General features: G+C 44.7%; 1 protein-coding gene across 2 annotated transcripts in view; it reads right to left on the minus strand.

Annotated features, from left to right (window-relative positions):
• SMG6 (SMG6 nonsense mediated mRNA decay factor) overlaps window positions 1–18175 on the minus strand; it is a 200378-nt gene that overhangs the window by 107194 nt on the left and 75009 nt on the right. For both annotated transcript variants that reach the window (XM_069603023.1, XM_069603024.1), the window contains exon 11: window positions 340–456. In XM_069603023.1, the coding sequence (XP_069459124.1) occupies window positions 340–456 (117 nt within the window). The remainder of the gene's footprint in view (window positions 1–339; window positions 457–18175) is intronic.

Below are 18175 nucleotides of genomic sequence, written 5' to 3' on the forward strand. Positions count from 1 at the left end.
TAGAGAGAGGGGGAAACCAAAACATCAATTACGGACATCAAGGAAAACTCATTTTTCAAGTTGCGTGAACACTCAGCAGTTCAGAGGTGCACTGAAAATCCTGTTAAAGGAGAAGAGAGAGAGAGGATGAAAGAAGTCTCCTCTCCTTTCCATAAAACGGAAGGAGGGCCGGAGAGAAAGTGGGACTAGTCAGGTAGGCAAAAGGAAGAGGGCACGCTGGCAAGAGGGAGCCCAGAGTAGGGGGAGAAGACACGGAGAACGCAGCATGGCCTCCTGAGCGTGTCTGGACAGGACCCAGGAGCTGGAAGGTCCACCAGTCAGGGGCCCTCGTCTGCTTACCTTTGGCTGACTCCTTCAGTAAGTAGGTGCAGCGTCGCACCAGGAGAGAAAACATGGCCAGGCCCAGGGCTGCAGCCTGCTCCTGGATCACAGAGCGACACTCCTCCGAGAAGCAGTCTGGGGAGGGGAAAGGCAAGTCCATCAGCGTCCTGGGGGCTAAGGGTGCCTCTCCCCACCTTATGGGGCTGAAGTCCTTGATCATGTCACTGAGTTCCTTTTCCTCACCTGAGCCTGGGGCTGAAAGATTCCCACTCTCAAAGGGCAGTCGGAAGGGTAAACAGAGGATCGCACGTGAAGCGCTCACCGTGACGCCTGGCATGTGGTAAGTGCCTGATACGGTGATTATAGGGCTCCCTGGTATAAACTGTTTGACACCACTTCCCCGAGACCAGTTACCCCAGGCGTACAGTCGGAGCCCAAGCTGCATGCTCTCTGCTGACGACATGAACCCATAGTGAACAGGAAGTCATATTAACTCAGTCTCTCTAATGCATAGATGGCAAGAATACAGTCACCAGTTAAGATCAGAAAAACACAAATTTAGAAGTCATTTTCTTGAAGTCCTTTGATTCCAGCATTACCTTCTCTCTGTTCCTCCTCCTCAGAGAACACACACGACACTTAAGAAACAATATATTTTTCACTGAATGAGTCAAATTTTATAAAGGACAGTGCCTGGCACATAATAAGCACTTAAGCAAGTATTAGTTTTAATTTTCACCTATTCATTCCTCTAGGGCTAAGAAATAAACCTGGCTCTGACATTAGCAGTCTATGCCCCTCACTTCCTGAGCCTGACCAATTTCCTTCCCGCTGTGGGTCAGGGAAAGGAGCCACCCTGGCGGGGGCCAGGCCTATCCTTTAACAGGAGCTACAAGCACATACACCCTCAAACCACTGTCCGTACCTGCTCCCTGTCAGCGGCCCTCCCTGACGGTCACCTCATCCAGCCCTGAGAGAAACAGGTGACAAGCGGAAGGCAGCAGGCCAGGCTGCAGCCCCAGGGGAGGAGACCCCTTTATGCGCAGGAGGCAGAATCCACAGCCAGGCTCGCTTGGTCTGGCAGCAGCTGATCTGTTAATTCCTCCTGTAATACCGGAGAACTCTCAGAATCTCCAAGTGTTAAAAGCATAATGAGCTGCACGTTTGATCTCTGTCCCTGCTTGCGTTTTAACCTCGGAAGTCAAGGGGGAGCCCTCTAGCCTCTCCCCTCATTGACACTCGGCTTTTCAATGGGGCCTAATTGAAGTCTTTACTCCAGGAGATGCTATACAACCACAGTTATTCCTAACCGTCTTGGCCACAGGAGCAAACATGACTGGAGTATGCAAAGCCAGCCCAAAACCACTTTAGAAAGCCCTGGGGGTGAGAAGGAACAGGCTGCTGCTCAGAAGGTCCCAACATATGACTAGCATCAGTGTAGCAATTCTTCTTTTGTGGTTTTCCCACCAGCCTGCCAGATGCCCAATGGTCCCAAATGTCAGCCTCGAACTTTTCAATTCAACTGTGGCAGGCAGCAAGGAAGTGGTAACAATCCATGTGATTAGAATAGATCACCAGTCTCCTTCTTCTTCTGGTAAGGCCCTAAACCTCTGCTAGAGAGACAGGAAACGAGCATCCAAGGGCCCAGCAGAGGGAGGATGGACAGCAGGGAAAGGGGAGACATGGAATCCATCCCAAGGGAAGCTGCCAGCTTCTCCCCTCCATGCTCACAACAGGCAACGGCACTCTCCACATCACCCTGGCCCAGTCCAGGCCCCTGCCCAGCACTGCCAGCAGCCCACCTCTAATTAGCAACAAAGCCCAGAGCGGGAGAACAAGTCCTGGACAGAGGGACTTATTAGGAGAGGATGAGTGGAGGCCACATCCTGGCAGATGACACAGAGTACACATTAGTGTCCCCTCATCAACTGGACATCTTGGGCAGAAGCTGTTTAGTTGCTAAGTTGTGTTAGACTCTTTGTGACCCCGTGGACTGCAGCCCACCAGGTTCCTCTGTCTACAGGAACTTCTGGGCATAGGCAGACGCTACCTGCACATAGAAGGCCCTCAGAAGACATGGAAGTGGGTGTATGAGCTCCAAGGACTGGCAGAAGCCGGGACTACAACAAGATACTTTCATCAACCTTGATAAAGATAAGACAGGGCAAAGAGAGATGACTTTCACCAAGACCATTTCTATTTTTATGACAAATGGCAACCTTGGGTTAGACTCCTTCTCAAAGTGCACAAGGCAAAGACTCAAGGGGAGAATCAACTGCTTAGGAACAACAACACTGAGGCCTCTGGGGAGTCCACCCTGGCTCTTTTTTAAGCGTCCTACAGGAAGGTCTGGGGACCAGGTGAAGAAGCGACCACTGGAGCCTCTCTGCTATGTCTGGAAGGGATCAACCACCTCTCAGGGTTGCAGCTGAAAGGCAGCCGCTTGATGGCTCCGCCCCTGGCCATGGTTACATCACCTCACCCTTCACCCTTCACCCCTCCATCTCCCCAGGAAGGGCCTGACAGCATTCCCTGCTGTGTTTGGGTCTGATGGATAGGGAGGTATTAACACAAATCAGTACGCTGTCCTGTGCTGATCAAGTAGGTGGTGATACCACAGTTATCTCTGGGGATCAGAATGCCTGGGTCTTGGTCAGCTCTGCACACAGAACACTTCTGGAAGGCCTGTCCTCCTCCACGGCTCAGTGGTGCCATAAGCACACACTGAGCACCCACACATACAAAGCTACAAATAACACAGGGTCCTTGCAATCTTAGGACCTTCCAAATGGGTTATTTATTACCCCCAGGTAACCATGGTGACTCAGACCCCGTGCCTCCAGTGAGGAATGTATTAAATGCTACTGTATCTTCAGGAGATGCTGTCCGCCTCACTTAGGTTTCTGTGGGCTAGAAGCTGTAAGATGCCAGTCCTTGAGAAGGACCCACAGGATGCAAGTGGGCAGGAAAGCAGCATCCAGGGTCCTAGGCCCACCCATCCCAGGTGAGGCCTAGGAAACTGGCGCCACCCTCACAGAGGCCCATATATATCCCTGGAGGGGGCTGGGCCAGGCCAACAAGTGATGCGGGGCGGGGAAGGAAAAAGCATTGTTTGCCTTGGTATTTGCCTGGGTTCCTCTGGCTTTGTGTCAGGTGGCTGGAGCCTGACATGAGCTGAGGAACTCATTAACATTGTGAAACGGCCTTTCCCCTTCTTTCCAAAAGCAGGCCTGTTCAAGGGGGTAGGGAAAAGCTTCTGGCTGAGGAAGTCAGACGGAAATATCTCGTACCAGAGAGTCACCTGAAGTCTGAACCCCTCCCACACGCTCTCAGAGGGGCAGGTGACTGCGGCTCCCACGATTCCTCTGGCCAAATACCTGCTCAAGCAGAAAAACTCTTCTCACTCCTATTAACGGGGAGACCTTCTCATTTTTCTGAGAACATATTCATGGAAAACATAAACCAACTGTCGTCAAAGTTGTATGAAATCAGGAAATGGAGCGGCCGGGAGAAGGCTGCCATGTGGCCGGATGTTATGTATTTCTAATTAGTGCTATACATCTTTCAACAGCAAGTGTCCTTCTGCTGGGAAACACAACACACTGCCCTTGTTATTGTAACTGTCAGAGAAGTGCTTAAACAGATAATCTCCAGGAAAAGTGATAAACACGGCCCCTCTCCCACCCGTGTGTGCACGACGGTGCTGCCAAAGCAAAGCTGTGCTTGACGGCTCCAGGATGGCAGAGCGGTGTCCTGCAGGAAATGGGAGTGAGGCGGGAGGGGGGAGAGGGGAGTGGTGCGGAGGCGAGGCAGGCCCACCTGCCCAGACCCGTGGAGCCCGGCCAAGGGACCGCAGTTCAGAACCATCACTTCTGATCGATTCCTGGGTCGGGGGAGATCTGGAGGAAATCAGATCAGCAGGGCTGAGGTTTTGGCTGGTCACGGAATAGTCTGGCAGCAACGGACAAGCAGAGTTTGCCTGGCGCACACAGCTAACTTCCTAGCAAAAGAATGAGAGGAGTAACAAAGAGAAGACACAGGGCAGATGACACACAAGCCTGACACCCCCATGGCCACAGAGGGCACTCGGGGGGCACTGGGGCCCACTCGCCACTCCAGTAGAGAGGACCAGCTGTTTGCTCAGCGGCTTCACTAACAGCCAGAGAAAAATGCAGTCAAGACCACTTATTCACCGATTCCGTCCCCACCGGCTCCTCCCAGGGAGAGGAAATGAATGGTCAGTCACCTCCAAACTACCACCACCTGGAGGCGATTTGTTGGCTCTTATCTTTCAGACATGAGGCTGCTTTTCTCATGAGTCAGTCACCAGTCAGACACAGAGCTGGCACCGCTCCTGAGCAGCCCACCAAAACCTCCCCGTCTACAGGAAGTGGGCAGTGAGAGCATCTTTTGACTGCTGCTGTTCGAGCCACAGAGTTCCCTGTGGCAGCTGCTGGCTGACAGGGAGGTGGAAGAGGCAGTTGCTTCTATAGGAACCAGACAAAAATCTCACAGCAAAAGCAGAGATGTCCACGCCATCAGGGCATCACTTTATTCCCCAGGGAATAAAATTCATCATTCGAGAGGATGATGAATGAGTCAGAAGAATCAGGCACCAATACAGCCAAACAAACTATATTCACGCACAATGGCAGAATGCAGGCTGACTGGGTGGAAGGCAATCCAGGACGTATCCCTGAGTAAAATGTGTCTAAGACAAGACACAGGAACATGGGAGGGAATGTCTTCTCTCTGAGACCCTACTGTCCTTCTGGATTTTCTAGGATTCTAAACTCTAACTTTCTCTTAGCAAGCGGGTAGATGTCGGGACAAAGGAAATCCCAACCTCCCGACAAAGTGACCTCTCCCATTGACTCCACAGTTGTTGATTTGGCCCAACTGTGGAGGATACAATGGAAAACAGGATACTGTCCATGAGAAGATGATATTCTAATGAGGAAGACAAGAATACTACACAGACACCCACATAACTGTAATTCAAGACCATGTATTATGGCATTCCATAAGGAAGGCGGAAATAACATGCTTTCTCTGTTTCCTGCTAGTGTATATCACGGAAGGTTTCATGGAAGAGAGCACATTCATGCTGCAAAAGATGAACAAAGACGGAGCGTGCTAAAGAGGCACGCAGGTAGAGACACACCAGGCACGTACTCTGACAGCAAGCACTATATTCGGCATGTCATAAAATAGGGACCCATCGCACAAGGCCTGCGATGCCAGGGCAGCAAACAGGCTGGACCCAACAGGCAGTGAGGAGGTCTCGCTAAATCTAGCTAAAGCATTTACGATAGATTAGCGTAGCTGGAAAAAAGTGACAGGGAGGCAAACAGGCTGGGAAGCTAGGAGGACATGAACTTGCTTGAATGAAGAGGAATTACATGTAGAGCACTTCATAAACTTTATAATGCCAAATAAATGTAACATCTTTCTTAGAAGAGAGGTGGGAGAGGGAACTGAAAGACATGCATAGATATGAGAAACTGCGGAAGGAAAATCAAGAGAACAGAGAAGAGAAGAGAAGATAGAGATGATGTGGGGAGGGAAGGACCCTCGTTGATAATCTTGGCAGGTTCCAGAGGATCCCGAGATCCCAACAAGGGAAATACCCACCAAATGAGATCCAGGAGACGGGCAGAAACTGGGACTGTGGAACACCTGGAGGGAGGGGGGTTGTGCGGCACAGAGTCCCCAGGCTCCCGCCCACTTGGCTCTGGGCCAGCCCTGTCTTTCCAGAACAAAGACACTTCAGGGGGTCAGAAATACTTGAGGAAGACCTTGCAGAAGGAGGCCTGGGAAGTCTGAACGGGCTCTCCCTGTGGAAGCCATTAGATATTCAGCACTTCATTTGTTTCCAATTCTTGTAGGAGCGCAGCTCCAGGCTGTGGGGTGAGAGGCTCCCCTCTGACGTAACCAGGAAGCAGCTGCAAAATTAAGGAATCCCTCATGACATCATAAAAAGGGTCGATGGTTTACTGGGGAAAGTATAAAAATTAATTACATATTCCCACATGACCCCCTTCCCCTAAATCTGTACACACCCCCTCCTACCTCCACACATTCTCTCATCAACAACAACCAGAAGCCACACTGATGAACAGGGTACAAACAGGGCAAACAAAACCCAGGAAGAGAAAGTTCTCTGGTGCACCCACTCTCTGCACCACACATTTGGGACTGGACAAGGAATGCCTAGTCCTGGAGTTTTTATACATAGAGCATCCTTCCTCAACAAAATTATAAGCCCCTTGAGGACAAGAGCTATGTCAAAATTTCACATCCTTGAAAATTAGCACCATGAAGTGGTTCAAGAAACGATTGCTGCTCTTAACAGCAGGTACACTTGCCTCTGCATTTGTGGATCATAAACGATGATTCCACTGTGGCCAGAAATAATAATAAAGATATAGGGAGACCTGTACAGGGCTTGTATGTGTGTGTGTGTTTAAATATACATATATACATATATATATATATATATGTAAAACTCTTTTATATATATATAAAATCACAGAGCTTTACAAAAGATCTGCACAGGAGGTTATTCTCCCTTTCTGACAACTGAGAAAATAGGCTCAGAGAAGTTAAATGGCTGGCCCTAGGTCAAAAAGCCAGTAAGTGTCAGCCCTGGGATTTGAACCCAGTCTGTCTGCTCTTACACATATACACTGTCTCCATACCTTGTGGTTTTTTCCTTTGGTGGGTTTCTGGATATTTTTTTGGCCGCGCCGCTTGTAGGATCTTACTTCCCTGAGCAGGGGTTGAACCCAAGCCCTCAGCAGTGAAAGTACTGAGTCTTGACCACTAGGCCACCAGGGAATTCCCCATACCTGGTTCTCAAATGCCTGTGATTCAAGTTTCAAACTCCAACTCTTCTTCTCTCCTTTGCTATGAACATAAAAACCTCAGACTACTCCACAGTTCTGTACCAAAAGCTCTGCGATAACTATGTGGAAACTGAAATTAAAAACATCAACATTGGCGAAGAAAATGAAACACTTAGGTATAAATCTAGCAAAATATGAATAGGATCCTAGGCTGAAAGCTACAAATGCTGATGAAAGAAATAAAGATGACCCAGAATAAGTGGAGAGACTTATTAACATGTTCATGGATCGGAAGAATCAATATCGTAGAGACATCCATTCTGCCCACAAAGATTTATAGGTTTAACACAATTACTATCAGAATCTGGGCAAAGATTTTTGTTGACAAAAACAAACTTCATCCTAAAACAAAACTTTAACCTTTATATAAAAAGGCAAAGGACCTAGAATAGTTAAAACAACCTTGCAAAAGAACAAATTGGGAGGAGTCATTCTTTCCGATGTTAAGTCAAAGAATGACTGCCTTTTCAACATATATTTGCTCAAGCAACTAGATATCCACAAATTCAGATGTTCTTCAGTGATGAATGGTTAAACAAATTGTGGAATATCCATATTATAGAATACTACTCAGCCATAAAAAAAAAAAAGAAGAAGAAACTCAACCTAAATGTTACACCTTACACAAAAATTAACCGAAAATGGATCAAAGACTTACATATGAAACATAAGACCATAAACCTTTTAGATGAAAAACAGAAGAAAGTCTTCAGGACCTAGGACTGAGTGAAGATTTCTCAGACTTGATGCCAAAAGTACAGTCTATACAAGGAAAATTGATATGCTACATCTCATAAAATTAAAATCTGTTGCCCTACTGTAAGACAATGAAAAAGCAAATTACGGACGGGAAAAATATATTTGGAAACTATATATCTTACAAAGGACTAGTATCCTGGCTATATTAAGAACTCTCAAAACTTACCAATAAGAAAACAAATTGTCCAGTTAGAAAATGGGCAAAAGACATGAACAGACATTTCACCAGAAAGGATATACAGGTGAAATATCAACACATGAAATGTTGTTCAGTATCTTTACAGTTTACATCTTTACATTTACAGTTATATCCCATTAGGGAAATGAAAGTTAAAACTACAACGAGACATGACTAAACACCTATTAGAATGGCTAAAATGACAAATAGTAACACCACCAAAAAGCGGTGAGGATGAAGAGAAATTGGACCATATACACACAGCTGACTGGAATATAAAATGGTACAGCCACTCTGGAAAACAGTTTGGCAGTTTCTTTCAAAACTAATAATACACTTACGATATGACCCAGCAATTATACTCTTGGGCATTTATCCCAAAGAAATGAAAACTTACGTTTGCACAAACACCTGTATGCAAATGTTCATAGTAGCTTTATTCACAACAGCTTAAAACTGGAAATAACCCAAATGTTCTTCACTGGATAAATGGTTAAACAAACAGTGGAACATCCATACTATAGAATACTACTTGGCCTCATAAAAGACCACTGATAAAGGCAATAACATGGACAGTCTGTCATGGAATTATGCTGAGTGAAAACAGTCAATTTCAAAAGATTACCTGCTATATGATCCCATTTATATAATATTCTTGAAATAATGCAATTGCAAAGATAGAAAACAGGCGTTAGCATCTGGGGATAGAAGAGGGGATGGTTCTTAGAAGGTAGCATCATGAAGGAGCTTTTGTGGTGATGGAACAGTTCTGTATCTTAATTGTGAAGCAGTACATTAAACAACCTGTGTAGGGATTACCCTGGCGGTCCAGTGGCTAAGACTCTGAGTTCCCAATGCAGTGGGCCCAGGTTTAATCCCTGGTCAGGGAACTAGATCCCATATGCTGCAACTAAAAAAAACAAAAAACAAAAAAAAACACCCTGCAGGCTGCAATGGAGGAGGAAGATGCCGTGTGCTACAACTAAGACCCAAAGCAGCTAAATAAACAAAATTTTTAAAAAAGAAAACAACAAACTACCTGGGTGGTAAAATGGCACACAACTACACGCACACACACACACACACACACACGAGTGCATGTATAACTAGTGAAATGTGAATAAGGTCCATGAGTGTACCAATGTCAATTTCATGGTGCTGACACTGCACTACAGTTGCGCAAGATGCTACCATTAGGGAAGGTGGGATGAAGGGTGAACAGGATCTCCTGTGTGTATCAGTTCAGTTCAGCTCAGTCGCTCAGTCGCGTCCAACTCTTTGCGACCCCATGAATCGCAGCACGCCAGGCCTCCCTGTCCATCACCCACTCCCGGAGTTCACCCAAACTCATGTGAATGGAGTCGGTGATGCCATCCAGCCATCTCATCCTCTGTCGTCCCCTTCTTCTGCCCCCAATCCCTCCCAGCATCAGGGTCTTTTCCAATGAGTCAACTCTTCGCATGGGGTGGCCAAAGTATTGGAGTTTCAGCCTCAGCATCAGTCCTTTCAATATATATATATTTTTTTCTTACAATTTCCTGTGAATCTGTCATTATTTCAAAACAAAAAATTAAAAACAGGCAAGCAAAAGTAAACCGAAGGACAAAACCCAAAAAGACTGGACACAGGATTCCAGCAATGTTTCTCTTTTACACAGAAAAGGGCGACTAAGACATTCTGAGGGCAGCTTCTCAGTTGAGAATCCTCTCAACCCTTGTTCTCATGTGCTGCCCGGCTTGAGATGCTGGACATGCCCATCCGCATGGTTCCTTATCTGGACTGAGCAAGAAACTGCCGGGGGGCAACCAAAAGGAAAGTAAGAAAAAAGAAGGGAAAGTTCACTGAAAACAGAACTTCTGTCCAAAGAATAAGGAGTCAAGCAGGAGAACTCCATCAGCAAGGCTATGACTCATGGGACTGGTAAAATCCATGACAAGCAGCACTAAGTGAAGGTGATGAGAAAGTGAAGAAAGATGACAAGAAGAACAAACTGCAGAAGCTAAGTGAGCTGTTTGAACATGTTCTTGCTGTTCAAAAAATAAGTGAAGGTATAAATCTCAAACAAATGGTATGCACATTCTTCAAACAAGGGCAGGTGGGGTGGCAGGGAGTTGTTTTAACACCGAAGTCCTAGCACTGATATCTTCATAAATGAAATTGCTTACGCATTTTCAGGGCTGCACTGCTTTGGACTGTTAATCAGATGGATATTAAGATTTTTTCAATTAGCAGCATGAGCTGCTGCTGCTGCTGCTAAGTCGCGTCAGTCGTGTCCGACTCTGTGCAACCCCGTAGACGGCAGCCCACCAGGCTCCTCTGTCCGTGGGATTCTCCAGGCAAGAATACTGGAGTGGGTTGCCATTTCCTTCTCCCATGCATGAAAGTGAAAAGCGAAAGTGAAGTCGCTCAGTCGTGTCCGACTCTTAGCGACCCCATGGACCGCAGCCTACTAGGCTCCTCCGTCTATGGGATTCTCCAGGCAAGAGTACTGGAGTGGGTTGTCATTGCCTTCTCCAACAGCATGAGCTACAATACTATTTTAAACTGCTCCTTTGCCAATAAATCTGTAAAGATCAAATTAAAAAAAAATAGATTTCATTTAAAAAAAACTGACTTTTTAAAAGACAAAAATAAAAAGTCACAAAAATTTTCTCACTGGGAGAAAATATTTGTAAAACATATATCTGACAAAGGAATATCAAAAATATATAAAAAACTCTTCCAAATTAATAAGATACACCAAAAAATGAGCAAAAGACATATGCAGATGGCAAATAAGAACATGCTGAACATGTACTTCTGATAAGATGCTCAACATTAGGGAAATCAAAACCATGAGAAACTCTACCCCAACTAGGATGTCTATGATCAAAAAGCCAGAAAATAACGAGTACTGGTGAGGATGAAGATAACTTAACTCCTTACACACGGCTTTAGGGATATAAAATGATATAATCACCTTGGAAAATAGGTGGGAAATTTCTCAAAAATTAAAACGGATGACTTAGGTATACCACTCCTAGGTACCGACCTAAGAGAAATGAAACTGTATGTTCACACAGACTTAACACTTGATCGAGTACAGCAATTTTATGTGTTAACAGCCCCAAACTGGAAATAAAACCAATATCCATCAACAAGGGGATAGATAAACAAATTGTGGTATATCCACACAATGGAAGACCAGTCAGCAATGAAAAGGAACAAACTCCTGTATCACCCAACAATGCTGACGAATGTCAAAATCAATGTGGAACAAAGGCAGGACAGAGGGAGGGTGAGGAAGGGTGGAGAGAACTTACTGTTGAATTTCAGAAAACTCAAATGAATCTACAGTGACAGCAGATCAGCGGTTGCCTGGGACTGGGAGGGGACGGTTAGGGAAGAATAGATTACAAGCAAGCACAAGAAACTTCTATTTTAAGGATGAAAGATATGTCCACTATCTTGATTGTCATGATGGTTTCACAAATGTATATATATATATATGTCTAAATTCATCCAACTTACACGCTTTGAGTATATGTAGTCTAAAATACAGTTCTATCCCAGTAAAACTCTTAAAAAGATTTTTTAAATTAGGGGAATCAACTCTTCAGATTTTTCAGAGCTTATAACTTAGAGACTGATTTAATCAAGAAAGCTGGACATCTATCCAATACATGCAAAGGCCCTGAATAAGTTGTTCTGCATACATTACTCTGATACTGAGAAAAACACGGCAAACTGGCATTGACATTCCCTACCTTGTTGTTTTTGTTCAGTCTCTAAGCCATGTCTTACTCTTTGAGACCCCATGGATTGCAGCACACCAGGCTGCACTGTCCTTCACTATCTCCCGGAGATTGCGCAAACTCATGTCCATTGAGACGATGATGCCATCCAACCATCTCATCCTCTGTCATCCCCTTCTCCTCCTGCCTTCAATCTTGCCCAGCATCAGTTTTTCCCAGTATTGGAAAAAAACTCATTTCCAATGAGTTGGTTCTTCACATCAGGTGGCCAAAGTATTGGAGCTTCAGCTTTAGCATCAGTCCTTCCAAAGAATATTCAGGATTGATTTCCTTTAGGATTGACTGGTTGATCTCTTTACAGTCCAAAGAACTCTTCAAAGAGTCTCCTCCAGCACCACAATTCGAAAGCATCAACTCTTTGACGCTCAGCCTTCTTTATGGTCCAATTCTCACATCCGTACATGACTACTGGAAAAACTACAGCTTTGACCATATGGACCTTTGTCAGCAAAGTGACGCAGCCATGAAATTCCCTACTTTATAGACAAGAAAACAAAGCTTCAGAGGGTAAGTTAACTTTTTTCATCAAGGTCACACAGCTGATATTAATAAATGGTTGAGTGGCGAATTCAAACCTTTGGTCTGGTTGACTGCAAAGCTCTTTATGGCGCTGTAACACAACTGCTACCTTCTGAAGGCACGGACATGACCTCCAGAGGTGTTAGGCCCTCTCCAGAGAGCAGCTTGGCTTTCCCTCTTCCTCGACATGGAGTTCTAGAGCCAAGAAATGTCCTGGGGACTTTATTGATACATCTTGGCAAGACAGATGGCAAACCACTTCTACTCTTTTCAAGGAAAACTGAAAACACTTCTAAATGAGTGCTCAGCTTTTTCCAGGAAATACCCATGCCATCTTAGAAATGGAATTCCAATAGATTTCCTGGGAAAATTCAGTCAATTGCCAATGAAAACGTACTCTGGCTGTTTCTACCTTAGTTATATCTCCAGATTGATATTTCCGTCACTCGGAATTTCCAGCCTAATTCCAGGGTTATTCAATTCACGTCCTCTCTTGGGCAAGCCGAGCTGCTGCCAGCAGAATGGCATGCTGGCACCAGCCAAGCCTCTCAGGAATGGGGCCCAGTGGAAGCGCACCTGCCACTCCAGCATCACATTTGGAGGAGTTACAAGCAGATCTTGGAGGACAGTGTCTCTGCTTCTACACTGCTTGCCAGAGGTTTGGGGAAGCTTGTCTCTCTCCCAATATTTGAGGGAAGCAAAGGAGGCACAGAAAAGAGTGGCAGCCTCTTGATTTCACATCAGGCAGCTAAATCCCTGTGGAATGCCATCAGGAGATCTGGGGGGCCTTGAGCCAGAAGTCACTTAAGGTTGTAGAGAAGAGAAGCAAAAGAGGCTTCCTAAGAGGCATGCCCATTGGCTAACCTAGAAGAAAACTTCTGCTGTAAAACTGTTGATGGAATTAATACAGCTACATCGCTTCTGATGGAGCAGGCAGAGGTTTGGCATCTGATTCAAGCACGATGAAACCCACCTTTGTTGGTATGATGTTTCAGGAGCAATTTGGGCCCAAGGTAAAAGTCAGTGAGAAATAACACCAGCAGACACCTCATTCAGAAGAGGCTCCTAACCAATACAGTATTGTAAAGTAAAATAAAGTAAAAATAAAAATTTAAAAAAAAAAGAAGAGGCTCCTTTGAGATTGCAGGCAGCGGAGCAGAGAAGTGTTCAGCTTTCATTTTAACAGATTAACTCAATTTCTTTTCATTTTATGGTTTACTGAAGGATTTTTTTTAAAGAGCTTGACAGTTTTCAAACAAGGCCAAAAATAAAACAACCCTGAGACAGGTAGGCCAGAGAGGTACCTAGAATAGGAAGGATCTCTTGGACTCCTTTTGAGAAGCTTCCAGAATGCAAAGATTACAGCCATCAAACAAATTTGAGGAGTCAGTACTGAAAATTGAGGCCAACGATGAAACATAATTCCTGGGTGGATTCCTCGAGTATCTAGATCTGCATGTTCATATCCGCCTGCTCCAGCAACTCACCTTGAAAAGCTCCTCAAAGCTGTACAATCCAAGATCAATGCCCAACCTACATCAAGTAATGACTTTATCCAACCCCACCCAAGGCGGAGCATGTGGTTTTAAAGCAGAAAAGAGATCAACAGAATGAGAGCTAAATAATTATGCCAAGGAAGAAAAGTGAGAAAGTTAGCACTCCATGAAGGTAACTAGAAACCCATGAGGCACCAGCTAGTCCCTGACTGAGAAGCTCTACAAAGGAGATTCCCTTTAGAATTTGTATTCAGGGGGCTGACTGGCTAGCTTGTCAACAATACTGGCTGAAACGTATATACATTGCTTTAAACTAGGTTTAAACTTTTTAGTTTCTACTTATTCTTTTATACTTCAGTACATACAGTAATGTAATATATGTACAGTACATACAGCATCCATATATACAGTATAACAGTATATAACAGTATACACAAGCTAGGGCAATGTATATACAATATATCATCTACAATGAATAACATTAAATGGAGAAAACCAGGACCAAGAAGAAAAATATAAACATGTCAATCATGCAGGTTAACAATCTTTCATGAATGAACTTAAAATTTGCCTCTGGATTTTCCTGGCAGTCAAAGCAGAAAAGGAAACACCAACAATAGTATACTTGTCAGTATTGGAAAGGAATAAGTATATCAGTTCCTCAGGAAAAACAAATCTTTTCTCAGCACTGAGTTCTAAAATAATTTTTTTTTTTTTTTTGGCCTCGCCATGCAGTATGTGGGATCTTACTTCCCAGACCAGGAATCAAACCTGTGCCCTATACTGGAAGCTTGGAGTCTTAACTACCAGACCACCAAAGGGAGTCCCTAAAATAATTTTTTAACATTGACTCTGTGCAAAGAATACTGTGTGTGTGTGTGTGGGGGGGGGGAGCAAACAATAATCTTGGAAAGGCCTTTATAACACACGGCATTATACCACATACTGTTAAAAGATATCTAAGAAATATTATCCTGAAGTTATCTGTGTGGTGAGACAAAATACATTATATATCACAGTCTAAGAACGTTCTTCCAAAAACAAAGACGTAGGAATATTCTATATATTGATAGATATATAATTCTTTAAGAAACTCTTTAAAACTAAGTTAAAATAATGCTAAATTAGGAGACTGTAATTCTTATTTCAAAAGCCTCCACAAAGGGTTTCCTTAAGTTGAGAGGTCGCCGATGTCTAACATATCAGTCCAACACTCAGTTTGCAACACAGACCAAGGGTCAGAGAAAACTAAATGCAAGAGCTACTTGCAGTTGATGATGAAAGGCTGCAGTATCCTAAAATCCTAGAGAATCTTAGATCAATGGGAACATGACATATGCTATAAAAGTCTTATTTTAAGAAGACCAAATGATACATTAAAGTATATACGCTCTTAAATATATACATGCATAAACATAATGTGTGGATATGAAAGGGAAATGGTCTAAACTGTAAACTTTGATTTATGTACATTTTTGGGATATTTCCAAAACAAAAAGTTCAACAGCATGCTATAGGGCAAAGTGACTTAAAAGCTAAATTTATATTTGAACATTGGTGCTGAGAACAAAGCTCAGTAATTCTGGGATTAGCACCCCCTGCCAAACAGGCAGTCTTTAAGCACCAGCTCAACTTCATCTTCTTGGTGAGATTTCCTCCGTTTGGAGGACAGAACTGACCTGCTTCTGCCTGGTTCAAAAGACCTAACAGATTTATTTTTAGAGCACTGCCTTGCCCCTTAGAGCGGGCCCAAAAGACAAGTGAAAACAGCCAAGAGGAAATAAAATAGCAAACCTGCCGCCCCTGTGGCCCTGAATGGCCATTCTTCCACCCTCCCTCTCCGAAGCCCACCTCCTTCCTCTCCATTGTCTAAGTCTTGCCTTCAAGACCCAACATACATTAAACCTGTGCTGTGCTCCCTGACAGGCCTCCTGTGTCTGGGCTCAAAGCAGTTCCATCCATAACATGCCCCTAGCAGGTGGTTCAAAGCCACTCCAGCACCGGATTTATCAAGCTTCCCCACTAGGCCGGAAATCCCATGAGGGAAGGGTCTACAGGCAGACTCCCGTAAATCCCAAGCACTTGCCACAGTGCCTGGTCAATGGAGACGATCTGTTCTGAGCAGTACCGCACTAAGTGGTGGACCGATCCATTTCCTTAAGCACAGTCAGCCTTTACTAAGCAGCCACTACATGGGACAGCCCTAAGCTAGGCACTGAGCTTTCAAAAATGAATCAGACATGAAGCTGGACCCTCAAGCAGTTGAAATCCAAGAGGATCCCCCGTGCATAGTTAACTATGAGCCAAAGAAGAAAGTGCAAACTACCTTAAGAGATACAGATAATGTGAGAAATGAATGAAGAAAGTCACCATTATAAAGTTTGGACAGGAAAAGCCTGCAAACAACTTAAGTGTCCATGACTGTTTAAATAAATTATGGGACATATGTATAAGAAAACACATAGTCATTTAAAAGGGTGAGATAACTGTAAAATACGATATACAAAAATGATATAATAGAGCTACTATTTACTGAACCTTTACCATGTGCTGGGAAGGGAGGCAGGCAGAAGGAAGCAGAGGTGTAGAAAAAAGGCTTTCCTGGCTCCAGTCCCTTTTGCAGGACAATATCCTTGTCCTCAAGTTCCTTGCAATACATTTCCTCTCTTGCTTAAGCTATTTCAAGTTGATTCTTGTCATTTTCAAACACTCCTAACATACAAGGTAAAAAAGACTAGACAATGGGGTTGGCATTTGTTAAAGCTCATCAAACCGAGCGCTTAAAATCTGTGCTTTACTGTTTTATGTAAATTACATCTCAACTTAGAAACAGTGAGGCCAAGACAGCATGAATAAATGGAGGACACTGGTACCAGTAAGACAACAACTGCACCGAAGGAGCAGTTCCGGGGCAGGGGTTGATCTGGTGCACTGCCCACATCCCCCCCAGGACGAACACACTCGCTCTCCCAGCTGGCGGGAGTACTGGCAGCCACAGATCTCAGCTGATCCCTCTCCCAGATCTGCTCTCAGCTGAAGAAAAGCGCTTCTCCAATGTCACTCCCCCTTCCCGCCATGACTCACATTCATCGACCGGTGGATGGAGGGAGGGTGTGTAACGATTCAGCCCCGCTGGCCTAATCTGGGGCTACTCTGAAGGGTTAGCCCCTTTAAGCAGCTTCAGAGTTCCGTCCAGGACTGGCTAAGGCCTCTGTTACGTTTGCAGTGAAGTTCAACTTCTCTCTGCTCCCCATCCTGCTTCCATCATGCCCCCTCGGGTAGTGGTCCTGAGAGCATTCCCCAAATAACTTCCTGGGGATGCAAACCTCCGTCTTAGGAGTATGCTTCCTGGGAAATCTGACTTGCAACATGTCAGAAACAGGATGAATCAATTTTTAGCAAGCTTGAGAACCCAGGTGAAAACATCTAACAAGGAGTTAGAAATGTGGGCTAGAGCTCAGGAAAGTTTTGGGCAGGAAAGAGATTTGGGAGCGAACCACAGAAAGGTGACAATTAAAACCATGGGATTTTACAATATACCAATGGGGAAAGGCTGAAGAGAGGAAGGCCAAGGTAATAAAAAGGGCTGATATTTCATGTGTGGATAAGAAAGGGAAGACCCAAGACATAGGCAGAGAGAAGGGGAGAACAGAGAATACAGTCATTATCACCAAAAGCACTTCAGGAAAGTCTCCTGTCAACAAAGGCAAATACTACCAGGAGAGCTAAGAAGAACAAGACACGACACAACAAATGCTTAACAAACCCTGGTTAATCAAGCTGAGTGGGACACGTGGCCTGCAGGGTGCTCAGCTTTTGCTGGGTTGTCTTTGGCAGCTTCTGTCCTACAGCGACAGGCACAGACTCTACCTGAGTGCCCTGAGGCAGATCCACCGTTGGACTGGTAAGCAAAGAAAAGCTGAAACGGTCCAGTACACGGACATAAGTGAGCCAAGACAGAGTTCAGCTGCTTAAGCAATTTGGAAGAAACCTTCTTCTGAAAGGTTTCTTTCAAGAGTATTCCCAGGGATCCTCTGAATTAACAGCTGGGATCCTTGAGAAGGCTCACTGTCCCTGTGGACCAAATTCAAACCTCAGTCAAATCCACAGATATTTAAATAGACTGATTCTAGCACACTTTTTTCGAGGGGTGGGGACAGAAGGCCACAGGTATGAGGAGGGAGGAGGGAGGTAATCACT

Source organism: Ovis canadensis, chromosome 11, assembly GCF_042477335.2.
Source record: "Ovis canadensis isolate MfBH-ARS-UI-01 breed Bighorn chromosome 11, ARS-UI_OviCan_v2, whole genome shotgun sequence".
Taxonomy (NCBI): domain Eukaryota; kingdom Metazoa; phylum Chordata; class Mammalia; order Artiodactyla; family Bovidae; genus Ovis; species Ovis canadensis.